The sequence below is a fragment of the Triticum aestivum genome, chromosome 3B (assembly GCF_018294505.1).
Source record: "Triticum aestivum cultivar Chinese Spring chromosome 3B, IWGSC CS RefSeq v2.1, whole genome shotgun sequence".
Classification (NCBI taxonomy): Eukaryota; Viridiplantae; Streptophyta; class Magnoliopsida; order Poales; family Poaceae; genus Triticum; species Triticum aestivum.
The window spans coordinates 514706023-514716888 of NC_057801.1; the positions used below are offsets into that span (position 1 = coordinate 514706023).

General features: G+C 44.9%; 2 protein-coding genes across 4 annotated transcripts; both read right to left on the reverse strand.

Moving 5' to 3' along the window:
* Positions 1-1288: 1288 nt before the first annotated feature.
* Positions 1289-5320, reverse strand: LOC123070667 (clathrin interactor EPSIN 1). The gene is made up of 10 exons (XM_044493958.1): positions 5001-5320; positions 4845-4896; positions 4639-4718; positions 4452-4530; positions 4294-4377; positions 4056-4201; positions 3587-3948; positions 3051-3109; positions 2135-2756; positions 1289-1757 (listed from the first exon to the last, which is right to left on the reverse strand). The coding sequence occupies exons 1-10, from the start codon at positions 5042-5044 to the stop codon at positions 1561-1563; spliced, it is 1725 nt and encodes a 574-aa protein (XP_044349893.1). The 5' UTR covers positions 5045-5320; the 3' UTR covers positions 1289-1560.
* A 232-nt stretch (positions 5321-5552) lies between these two features.
* LOC123070668 (serine/threonine-protein phosphatase 7 long form homolog) lies at positions 5553-10194 on the reverse strand. 3 transcript variants are annotated; one of them, XM_044493959.1, is made up of 4 exons: positions 10000-10194; positions 8007-8275; positions 6610-7911; positions 5553-6453 (listed from the first exon to the last, which is right to left on the reverse strand). In XM_044493959.1, exons 2-4 carry the CDS (start codon positions 8265-8267, stop codon positions 5779-5781), a joined length of 2238 nt encoding a protein of 745 aa, XP_044349894.1. In that variant the 5' UTR covers positions 8268-8275; positions 10000-10194; the 3' UTR covers positions 5553-5778. The 3 variants fall into 3 exon arrangements, with proteins under 3 accessions (XP_044349894.1, XP_044349896.1, XP_044349895.1); XM_044493961.1 differs by having other exon boundaries at positions 8007-8270; positions 10000-10163; XM_044493960.1 differs by lacking the exon at positions 10000-10194 and adding an exon at positions 8764-9953.
* Positions 10195-10866: the final 672 nt, after the last annotated feature.

Below are 10866 nucleotides of genomic sequence, written 5' to 3' on the forward strand. Positions count from 1 at the left end.
GCAGGTGATTCTTCATGATAATTTTTCGTAGAGGAACATTTTTGGTAAGTGTATTGTAATATTGACTCCCACCTTTTTATTTACATGTAAAGATAACCAATTGGAAATTTTAAATTTTAAATGTACATTTAACTTATTTTATGAAATAACATCATGTCGTTCAGATAATTTGATTTCCCTCTATGATATTCTTTGGCTTTAGTATATCTTAGGACAAAGTTGTCAGAAGTTCTATGCTTCATAACCAAAACATAATCTCCTTTTTGTTATTTGATTTGCATCATGATGTGCGCCCATATGTTCCCCTGTCACTTAAAAAAAATTAATGCCCGATGCAACACACGTGCATATACCTATCATGACAAATAAACCTCATCATGAAAGCATTTATGTACCTATTTAATTTGCAATGGCAGGGTGGCGCCGGGAACGGGGATCGGTGGTGCTGGTGTCGGTGTTGCGGTACAAGGCAGGATGCGGGACAGGACGGCCATCCGTGTGAGGCAGTCGGCGGCGAGGGTTTGTGGCATCAGGAGGAGCGCCCGCGACACCTCCAGATTCAAGGTGTTGGCCCGCGACACCTTCAGATATTTTAATCTATGTGGTCAAACGTGATGGCTTGTTTGCCTTTTGTTTGAAGTATTTAACACTCCAAATATATGACATGTTAAACTATTTGCTCCGTATGTAGTCCGCGTTAGAATCTCGAAAAAGACTTATATTTAGGAATGGAGGGAGTATATAGCACCTGTATAAAAACGCTTTCAGGTGTTATCTATAGTTTGTGATGCAGTGCAAAACTGTTTTATATTCTTAAACCACCTTCTTTTATCTAAATACATTGCAATTAAAGTGGAATTCAATTTTTCTACACATCTGAAATTTGACATGCATTATGTTTATATACGCAATAAGTAAGTTTTTAAAAAGCCCGTGCCAATTGAGTAAGTCTTATTGACGGGGAAAATAGGCTATGTGTGTGTGTTAGAGAGAGAGGGAGAGAGAGTGAGGAAGGAGGGAGGAGAGTGTGTGTGTGAGGATTTGATGATAAAAAAGGTTGCCAATGTCGTAATATTGAACTCTTAAAGTTAATGTGACCTCGTTGCAACGCACGAGCGTTCTTCTAGTGGAGCTAGTACATCGCTGCCCATATTTTCCTCGCCGAAGGGTGTGTCAACCCGCATTTGCGAGTGATCCCTCCATAAAAAAAAGCGCATTTGCGAGCGCACGGACGGGCAAGAACGAGCCACCTTGCACCATTCTGACCATCACTTTAGTTTATCCAGTCACTGCCCAAAGTATATTAACATTTTAATGTATACGAAATCATAGTAGCATCTCTAGGACGCAGATTACAGGTGTTTCTCTAGGACCCAGATTACATCTAATGATCATTGCATAAGAAGAGTATACATGTCCATACCTCGAAAAGAAAAAGGTACATGTTCAGGTGCAAAAATGTAGAGATGCGCAACAGATCAGAATCAGATATCGCGGGAACCACGGATGGAGAGGCATGCCCACCCAAGGTAAGCGAGAATATACAACCCTGAACAAGGATCACCTGAAGTTCCCAAAGTGCTGCTGCTGCTGCTGCTGGAAAATGCGGCTTTCACCACCTGCTCCTGTGGAGCGTGGAAACTCAGTAGTGCCTGTTGCTGCCTCCATGTACCATGGAACAGCTTCTGGGGCTTTCTCCTCAGAGCCGTTGCTGAGCCGCCCAACGACCCCGGCATCTGAAGGACCAACAATGTTTGCTGCACATCACCAAAAGTAGAGCGATCATAAGCTACTTAGCTACAGTCAACAAAGCATCATCTAGAATATCTAGCGCAAGATTCCAGCAGGCACCTTGCCTACATGATTTAAAAGCAAAGAAAAAGCACACGCGTCATGTAGGAAAAGTGCCTATCTTACATTGTTTTTCTACAACAAACAAATAAGATCAAGGTTTCTGGGTGCCTGGAACTACAACTCATCTTCTGTATGCACTAAATTGCAACCAGAACTCATGTTACGGCATTGTTAACAAATTTGCAACAGGGACGAAGAAATTCGGGGTATTGGCAGCCACGTGCGGTACGAAAAGTCAAAAGGACAAATAAGTCGTCATTAGCAGAGCAAGGATACTTACGGGCAGCTATATTCAAATCAATCAACCCACGGCTCAAAGAGTCAGCCCAAATGCTAGATTTGACCCGAAAAGTCTCTCCCTTCACAGCTGGTTTTGATGCTGGCATGGAGTCCTGCTTCTGCTTTGCGAGTGACTCGTTCATGGATTTGGTGGCACTTACCGTGCGTGATTCCTTGTGCAACGTAAAGGCCCCAAAATTCAACTCCTCCGAAGGACTGCAATCAGAACTCTTGGTGGCCCCAGGAGAACCATGTGTTGGTTCAGTAACAGCTGATCCTTTACTTGAAGACCATACACCAGAAGAGTTTGATCCGTTGAAACTCTTCACCCGAATTCCAGCCAAAGGGTCGAAAGTCGTGCCACTTGAATTTTCAGGTGCGGGGGGCTTTCCTTGTGAGGATTTGGATTTGCTTGGGGTGCCACGCACTGAAAACTCTGTGTCCGAAGGGAATATTGTGGCAAAGGATGGGTTGAAGGGATCAAAAGCAGACGCAGAGGGCTGCGCAGGGGAAGAAGTTTTTTGCTCTATATGCTTTTTGGGAGCACCACGTACTGAGAACTCCATGTCTGCAGTAGCTGAGCCACCAAAGGATGGTCTGCCAGCAAATAGATCAATGTTGTCCTGCAATGACATTTGAATGCAGATAATTAGTTAGAAAGTATGCAAAATGGCCAACCCGTAGAAATGTTTTATCATAAAAATGAAGTGTGAGTGTCAATTATACAGTCCAATAGCCTACTTAGATTATGAATCTTCAGAATTACTGCATTGTCCTATCACCATTTTTGGTGAAACTGATATATCATATTTAAGTGGGATTTTTATTGCAAACAACTGTAAGAGATGAAAAACAATTTGTGCTACAAAGATATTGCTAGGTCAGGATAACTTTTGAAGAAGGTCAAGAAAACAAACCTGAGGGTGAGAACCACTTGACGTTGCTGCCTCTAATGGGGCATTGGCTGACTGGAAATCTGCAAACGCAAACAAATCAATTTCTGGCACAGCAGCACTACCAGCGTAAAGAACGTAAAGCTAAGTGAGAAAAATTGCCGACAACACTATGGTGAGTATATCAAATAAAAGAAAATGCATAGAACTTGGCTCTCAGAAATAATCCAGCAAATGCTACGGTGAGTATGTTTGATACTGTCAGTAAGAAATAGCCGACGGCACTATGGTGTGTACGCCAAACACAAGAAAATTCAAAGGAGAACTTTGGCTCTTAGCTAGCTAGTCTGGTAAGCAGAATGATAAATGATACCAGCATAATAAGCGCATAACATGTTAAAAAAGTGTATAACAATGGGTACGGTGACAAGGAAACCATGGTAATCATACAATCTAACCAAACTTTATATATACATATATATATATATATATATATATATATATATATATATATATATATATATATATATATATATATATATTAAGGAAAAAATAATGACCAGATGTGGAAGATCCTCGTGGATTGAACTCGTCGCCATCATCCTCATTTTTTCCTTTCTGTGAACTTGGAACACCAGGTGCGGCACGTGGATTCGACAATGATTTGGAGCCTCCCTTTGCTAATTTAGAGCTATTTGCACTCTTATTAGTAGCTTCTTTTGGCCTTTGTCTAGTGCTGCTGTAACTTGGCTTATTATTGTTCTTGCTCAATTCTGTGCCAGTGTGTCTATCCTTGAACGAGGCAGTTCCCCTTGAACCAGCTGTGCTCCCATAGCGACTACCAGAGGAGTAGCTGCCACTGCCAAATGATGCTGCGCTTGATTTGTATGATGACATTCCAGTTGATGACACCCCCAAGTACCTAAACATATGATCCATGCAAAATTGCAAAATTTGAGATGTGCAGGGAAAGGCGAGGGTTATGTTTACATAATGCACGACAAGACGACGGCGAATGCAATGCAGTACTTGTCCCTCGTAGAAGCAGCCTTCTCCCTGGCTTGTTGAAGCTTTTCCCTGTCATCCACAATGACCAGAACAGCTTCAGCCTTCTTGCGCACATTGAGCCCAACATCTTTTCCACCAGGCTCCACAAACTCGAATGTGGTGAGTTTCTTCACAAATAAAAGCATCATCAGGGCGAGGTAAATAATACTAGTATATACACAAGGAAGTATACACTGAAACGAGCCACAGCAGCACATACCGCAATCTGTGAGCTGTTGTCGATGATTTCCTCAGCTGCGCGCTCAGTGCCATTGGCCAGAAGATACTCAGCCACAGCCAGCGCCTGTGCAAGTGGAACAAACATCCTGTCAGTAAGGAACGATCCAGAACGGATAATTCCTAGCTGGAGCTCATCACCTTATACAGGTGACGCCAATTCGCGTCGGTGTTGCCCAACCGTTGCCACAGCACCTTCATAATTATTTGGCATTCGCCGCTGAAAGCAGAACGACGACTCGATCAAAATGTGCAGAAAACTCATTAACTTCAATTTAAATACAGAGATCAAGTGAGGAGAATTGGAATTGGAGCGCTTTGCACTCACATATTCTTGGTGGCCCGTGCAATGTCCGCCATGTCTGAACCGTGAGGCCCCCACGGCTCATCGTTCGTCGCGTCAAGAACCTATCAGGTACAACATAAAATTTCAGGATGGTTGTGACACCACAGATACACCATGGACATTTCTTCCTTCCCGAGGCCAAATTACACAGGCGAATGAATGAAACACGAATACACGATCACTCAAACCTTCTGCTCGATCTCTGGCACCTTGAGCACCTTGAGATTGACCTCTCGCTTTCTGCGCAACGGGGATCGCGTCCGGGGTAAGCGCGCATGGGGAAAATGAAAGAGCGCCGGGCACGATCATCAAATCAAAACGAGAAAACAAAAGTAGGGTCTTACATCTCCCGGACGGTGTGATCGAGCACCTTCATGATCCCATCCATGGCTGGGCTGGAGACTTGCAACCCCGCCGGCGGAGGAGCGGTGGCGGTGGCGGTGGCGTGGCGACGCCAAGACGGAGACGGGGTCCGGAGAGGAGCGCTGCGGAATAATAACGACGCTGGCGGCAGTCAGCACCCGGACCGGACACTGTCTCTGTGTGGCCATCGCACTGGACTCTGACTCGGCCGTCTACCCATGGGCTTGTTCACGTGTGCGGTATGAAAGCCCAACTGCTGGCGGGCCATATTTTCTACTCCCTACTCCTTAGACATCTTCGCCTGAAGTTTCTCAAAAAATTAGGATATCTTCGCCTGAAGCTGATATTCAGACGCGGAAGGTGTAAATACAGCACCTTTTATCTCCGATGTAAAAAAAGAAACCCCTATCTACAGTTTTGCCTATATAAGTACTCTCTCTGTAAAAAATATAAAAGCGTTTAGATCACTATACAGAGGGAGTAGTAGAGTACCAGCTAAATGATTACACCAGTAACCAAACCTGCACGACTAATAAACAAATAATGGATTGAATCATTTAGCCAACATCAAGAAGCTATTTGTCCCAGCGACGAATCACGCTGCATAACAAACCGAATAATGTCAGCAAAAATGAAACGCCAATCACGGCAAACTCTGGAAAGCGGCATCAACTACATTCTAATCCCTACATATCTGGACATAAAGAAGCTGGAATCGGCATCATGTCTCTTTTCCTCTCTGACTCTGAGACAGATGAACTATGGGTGTGAGGAAGGGGCACCATTACAGTCGCTGTTGTTTTCCTCCTCCGCGTCTTCGTGTTCTGCCGTCGCTACATCATCACCTTCAAGTTTGACATCGGCGCCGTCTTGTGGAGGAGAGGGCACAACATCAAAACCATTGTTTTCCTCACATGTGGACATGGGTTCCACCACCTGTACACCATGTTCCATTTCAGCAGTGTGTCCAGCTTGATCAACATCCTCAGTGTGCTGTGGAATATCAAAGTCTGCTGCCTCACAGTTCTCAATCGCCAATGAAGCTGAGTCACAGTTTTCGTTCACTTCCAGTAGTAAACTGTCGACACAGCGGTTTACCTCGTCCATAGGTTCGAGGCCCAACGTAGCCTGCTCCACTGTGTGAAGGTCCTCATCTTCCTGGTATTCACCCTCTTGATTGTCACATATAATGTTCTGTTCAGCTTCAAGCAAAAGTAGAGGCTCGTGATGGCCAGTAGCTGAGCCGCCATATGAGCCAGTAGCTGAATCAAAAGGTGGAGCCTCTGGGTCATCCCTTTCCTTGATCTCACCAAGATCACTGAGGACATCTTCAAAGCCATGCAGAAATTGAAACACTAAGGCTTGTGTGGCCGTATCAGCCGTGGATGCCATGGCTGTCTTGGCCTTCTTCATCATACCATGCAGCTTATCAACCTACAGGAAAGAATTCATCTTCAGTACTGATTCAGTATGCATGAACTACTTGGACAAGCTTCAATTCAAATCGTATTATTATATCTAGAGATAAAACATTAGTTCAGTCAACTGTGGAACCAAATCATATAAATTTGATGCATAAGTTAGGTTTACCGCTTTACGGATCATAGGAGACTTGGCTTTGTACTGAAGATCAGAATCATCGGGTGGGGATAAAAGTCCTGCTTCAGCATCATCACCGGTCGATGGCACAAGATACCGCCGTGTAGCTCCAGAGTACCACTGCAGATACTCGTCATAAGATGACAAATCATACTGCTCAGCCTCCCGAAATATGCGCTGTCGCCGTGCTTCCCATTCTTGAATATACTCATGATGCGTCTCTTCCCAATTTTCACGCTCTCTACCACGTCGACTAATACGATGTAATGTCTGTAGGGTAGGTCGAAAAGGTGGTGGAATGCATTGACGAAGCCCGAATTGCCGCATCACTCGCTCAGGCAGATACATCTCAACAATAGGAAAATTTATTAATGGTGCTTGAGTAATCCACAGGTCAGCATCTTTTGTACAAAGTGGTGGTAAGCTCGAGGACTCGATGAGCATGTATGGTTCCCATTTCAACTGATCTGCTCGCTGCAGATTTAGCTCATCCCTGTACTGCTTAAGACAGCGAGTAGCATTCTCACTTTGTGCGCGAGCACCCACCCAACGGAAGCCAATTGGGGGCAAGTCCTGTGGGATGTCTGTCTCCACGACTGAGGAAGATCGAGCCAATGGCCTGCCAACATGAGAGTGCTCCCAACTCCAAAGCTGCAAGAGAAGCAATGAACCACCTATGTTCTTCATGTTGTGGGAGGAGGCAGCAGAGCAAAGAGCTCGGTAGAGGAATGCGAGGGCTGCGGAGCCCCAGCTGTATGTTCCAACAAGAGAAAGATCAGCAATCAATGGAAGATATATCAGACTCATCCTTCCTGTCCCGTCTGGAAAGAGCACTCCACATAAAAGGCTCAGGATGTATGCTCGAACATGCCTCTGTACCGTATGATCATCCGCCCCTTCTGGTAACTCATAGAAGTGCTTCTTCAGCCATTTGTAATGCAAGAAGGATTTTCCAGGCATTGATTGACCTCTTGGATCATGGCCTAGACAATCAAGGACCATCTGCCCATAATCATGATCCGTACTAGAACAAACTGGGCGGCCGTCAATAGGAAGAGCAAACAACATTGCAACATCTTGAAGTGTAACTGTCATCTCCCCAGAAGCCAAGTGAAAGCTGTGGGTCTCTGGCCTCCAACGCTCAACAAGAGCAGTAATCAAGGCTTTGTCCAATTGAGGCATTCTCTGGCAGATTTGTGAGAGACCAAGCAATCCAGCATCCCTCAAATAAGGACGATACCTCTCATGAAATTTCAAGGGTTTGTGGTGACGCAACTTCAACTGCTCCAGGGCCTGCAATAATAGAGAATATAGAATTCAGTGGTATCGGAAAAAAAAATACTCGTTCAACTATGAAATACGACAAAGTTTATTGTCGTTAGACTAACCTGATCGCCAAAAATTGCATCCGAACGGTGGTTAATCTTAGGATTGAGTAGTGTACTGGAAGAAGGTTCCGCAGGTCCTGCATAACAAGCAACATGGACTTGTTCGGGAGTGAAACCAACATTGTCCTCTCTATCAGAAGTGGTACTCGGCGAAGAAGGCGCAGATGTTTCATGATGATCCATTTCATATTCTGCCACAGAACATCTGCCACGGCCCCGGCCCCGGCCACGACGTGCACGTCCTCTTGCCCTTGAAGACATGGACTACTCTGCAAACAAATAATCATTACATCAGTTGCCAGAATGACATAGAAGTCCCTGGGAAGATCAGAATTTTTGGACGGAGGGTGGCTACGAACACTCTAACAACAAAGGAAAACAAGTGGAAAAGAACTCTTGTGACAGACGGCACTTGTAGCATCTGTGGGAATGGTACTGAGGATGAGCACCGTGCAGTGATCATGTGCACAAAGAGTAGGGGCCTAAGGTCAGCCATGAGAGAATCCTGGAATCTACCGCCAGAACAAAAATCCAGGCACACAGGTGATGATTGGCTACAAGTGCTCCTGGACTCTGTAAATGAGGACATGCGAGCTAAAATCCTGTTGCTTATATGGCGCTGTTGGTTCCTCTGGGAAGATTGTGTGCGCAAGCACGGTAAGGAAACAATCTGACGGTCTGTTCATGTCCTAACACAGTATGAGGAGGAGCTGAGAAATGCAGAAACTTCAGTTGAGTGGAAGGGAGGGAAGAACACCTGTGTCAGGGAGGTGACCACGCCGGGATTGCCACCTGCCCAGGACATAAAGTGGAACCCTCCAACGCAAGGAACTGTCAAACTCAACACTGATGCGGCTTATTTGGCCGAAACAGGTGAAAGTTCCGCTGGTGCTGTTGCCCGTGATTTCAGGGGCTGTGTACTCTTCTCTTGCTGCAAAAAATTGCCATTCTGCAGTAGCGTGGAAGAGGCCGAGGCCAGAACCGTCCTTGTCGGCTTCCAGGAGCTGGCCAAGATTTCAAATGGCCATGTAATCATCGAGACGGACAGCCAGTTCACTGTCAAGGAACTGTCGACGCAGACTCCCACGCGTTGTCCCTGCTACGGCACCATGATGGATATTCGTCAGGCTATGTCCTCCTTCTCGGAGAGCTCTGTCAGATACGCGGAGAGAAGGAGAAACTCCCTGGCTCACAATCTGGCTGCACTGACTAGGAGTGTAGGAGATATTCGGTTGACTGCAGATGTCCCGACTAGTTTACGATCCCTACTGATATCTGAATATCCTAGTCCTTCTGAGTAGGCTTGTCTACTTCAGTTCTTAAAAAAAAAAACTGCCATAGATGATCACAGCAAGAAAAAAAATCCAATGGACGGTGTGAGCGCTGCTCATTCTGTTAAGATTTAAAACCATAGCTTATATACAAGAAAGGAACTCTGCACAAAACGAAACGAAGCATATACCATCAAAAAAGGCATATGCTTAAAAGATATGGCATTCATCTTCTATTAGAAATCTTTTAGCATGGTCTAATCTGTCAACTGTGAGTTATTTTCCCCTCCAAATGTTGCCCCACGGAACTAGCTACTTGCAATGACCAACTGGAAAACTAAATCTCAAATCTAAATCTTCTTATTAATGGAGAGAGCAACTCCTCCTACACATGTATATAGTCCGACTGAGCAATTTTCTTCATCCTTAGACAAGAAACCAGCATTTTACAGGCTTACAGCTGACTAGTGTCCCATTTTTATTCAGAGAAAAAGGACTTCCATTGAAACATCCGCCTATAGGAGGCCGCAAGAACAGGTTCAGCAGGAAATAGTAGTGCCACTGCCCCATTACATATCGATCCAACCCACCCACTATCCCTTGCTCAAAGCACTTGAATAATCTGCGCACCGGACCAGAGCGCACAGAATGGGACAACAGCGTTCGCCGAGATCCAAGGGAGGCGAGTAAAATCCAGCCGTGGTGTGCGAGAGCGGGCTTACCAAATCAGGCTGGCGAGGTGGCGCCGGAGGAGGCGGGGGAGAAGCTCCTGATCCCCCCGGTAGATTTTTTGCTTTCCGTGAGAGGAGAAGGGAACCCTAGAAATTTGCTTTCCAGCGGCGGAGGCGGTGAAGCGGAAGCCGTGACCCGCAGTGGAGCTACGCACGCACCTGTTTGCTTCCGCAACAAAGAAAAGCCGGCTCCACCAGCTTCTGGGCCGGAGGAGCCGAGCCCAAACAGACGGCCTTTCTCGGGGATTCTTCCAGCCCCAGTCGGCCAGCCGCTCCAAAAAGTTATTTCCAAAATAAACAAACCAACCCAAAAAATGATCTGAAAAGGGGTTTACTCCTCTAGATCACTAAATGAAATTGTTAGTGTTAGGGGTGCACAACCAATATATCTTCCTGGCGTTTGACATATCAAAGTACTCCCCAGAATTCAGGGTTTTCTATGGCTTTTCTCTAAAACAAAGTCATTACATGTTTTTTTCTTTTTTAGGGAAAAGTCATTACTTGTTGAGAAGGAGAGGAATAGCCAAATCACTTGTGTGCTTTTTTCTGAGAATGAATATGTATACATTGTTGCTAGACAAATGTGGAATGATATAGAGAAAACCTTCCATGTGAACATTCATGATTTACTAAAAGGGTTGGGCGCGCTTTGTTGCGCCGTTCGTGTTGTTGGGGATTTTCATAAAAAAAATTACTCCCACTATTTCAAAATATATGGTGCATTAGTTTTTTGAAAAGTCAAACCTTTTTAAGTTTGATCAAATTTGTAAAGAAATATATCAATATTCATAATATCAGATCGATATCAATAGATTCATCCTGAAATGAATTTTTAAATTTTATTTATTTAGTACTGTG

Excerpts from the sequence above, each read along its gene's own strand:
- LOC123070667 (XM_044493958.1), bottom strand. The coding sequence starts at position 5,044 with ATGGATGGGATCATGAAGGTGCTCGATCACACCGTCCGGGAGAT. Across the intron at positions 4,202-4,293 it reads ACAACAGCTCACAGATTGCG|AAACTCACCACATTCGAGTT; the intron begins GTATGTGCTGCT and ends TTATTTGTGAAG. Across the intron at positions 2,757-3,050 it reads CAAGTGGTTCTCACCCTCAG|GACAACATTGATCTATTTGC; the intron begins GTTTGTTTTCTT and ends ATGTCATTGCAG.
- LOC123070668 (XM_044493959.1), bottom strand. The coding sequence starts at position 8,267 with ATGTCTTCAAGGGCAAGAGGACGTGCACGTCGTGGCCGGGGCCGGGGC. Across the intron at positions 7,912-8,006 it reads ATGCAATTTTTGGCGATCAG|GCCCTGGAGCAGTTGAAGTT; the intron begins GTTAGTCTAACG and ends CTATTATTGCAG. Across the intron at positions 6,454-6,609 it reads CTCCTATGATCCGTAAAGCG|GTTGATAAGCTGCATGGTAT; the intron begins GTAAACCTAACT and ends TCTTTCCTGTAG.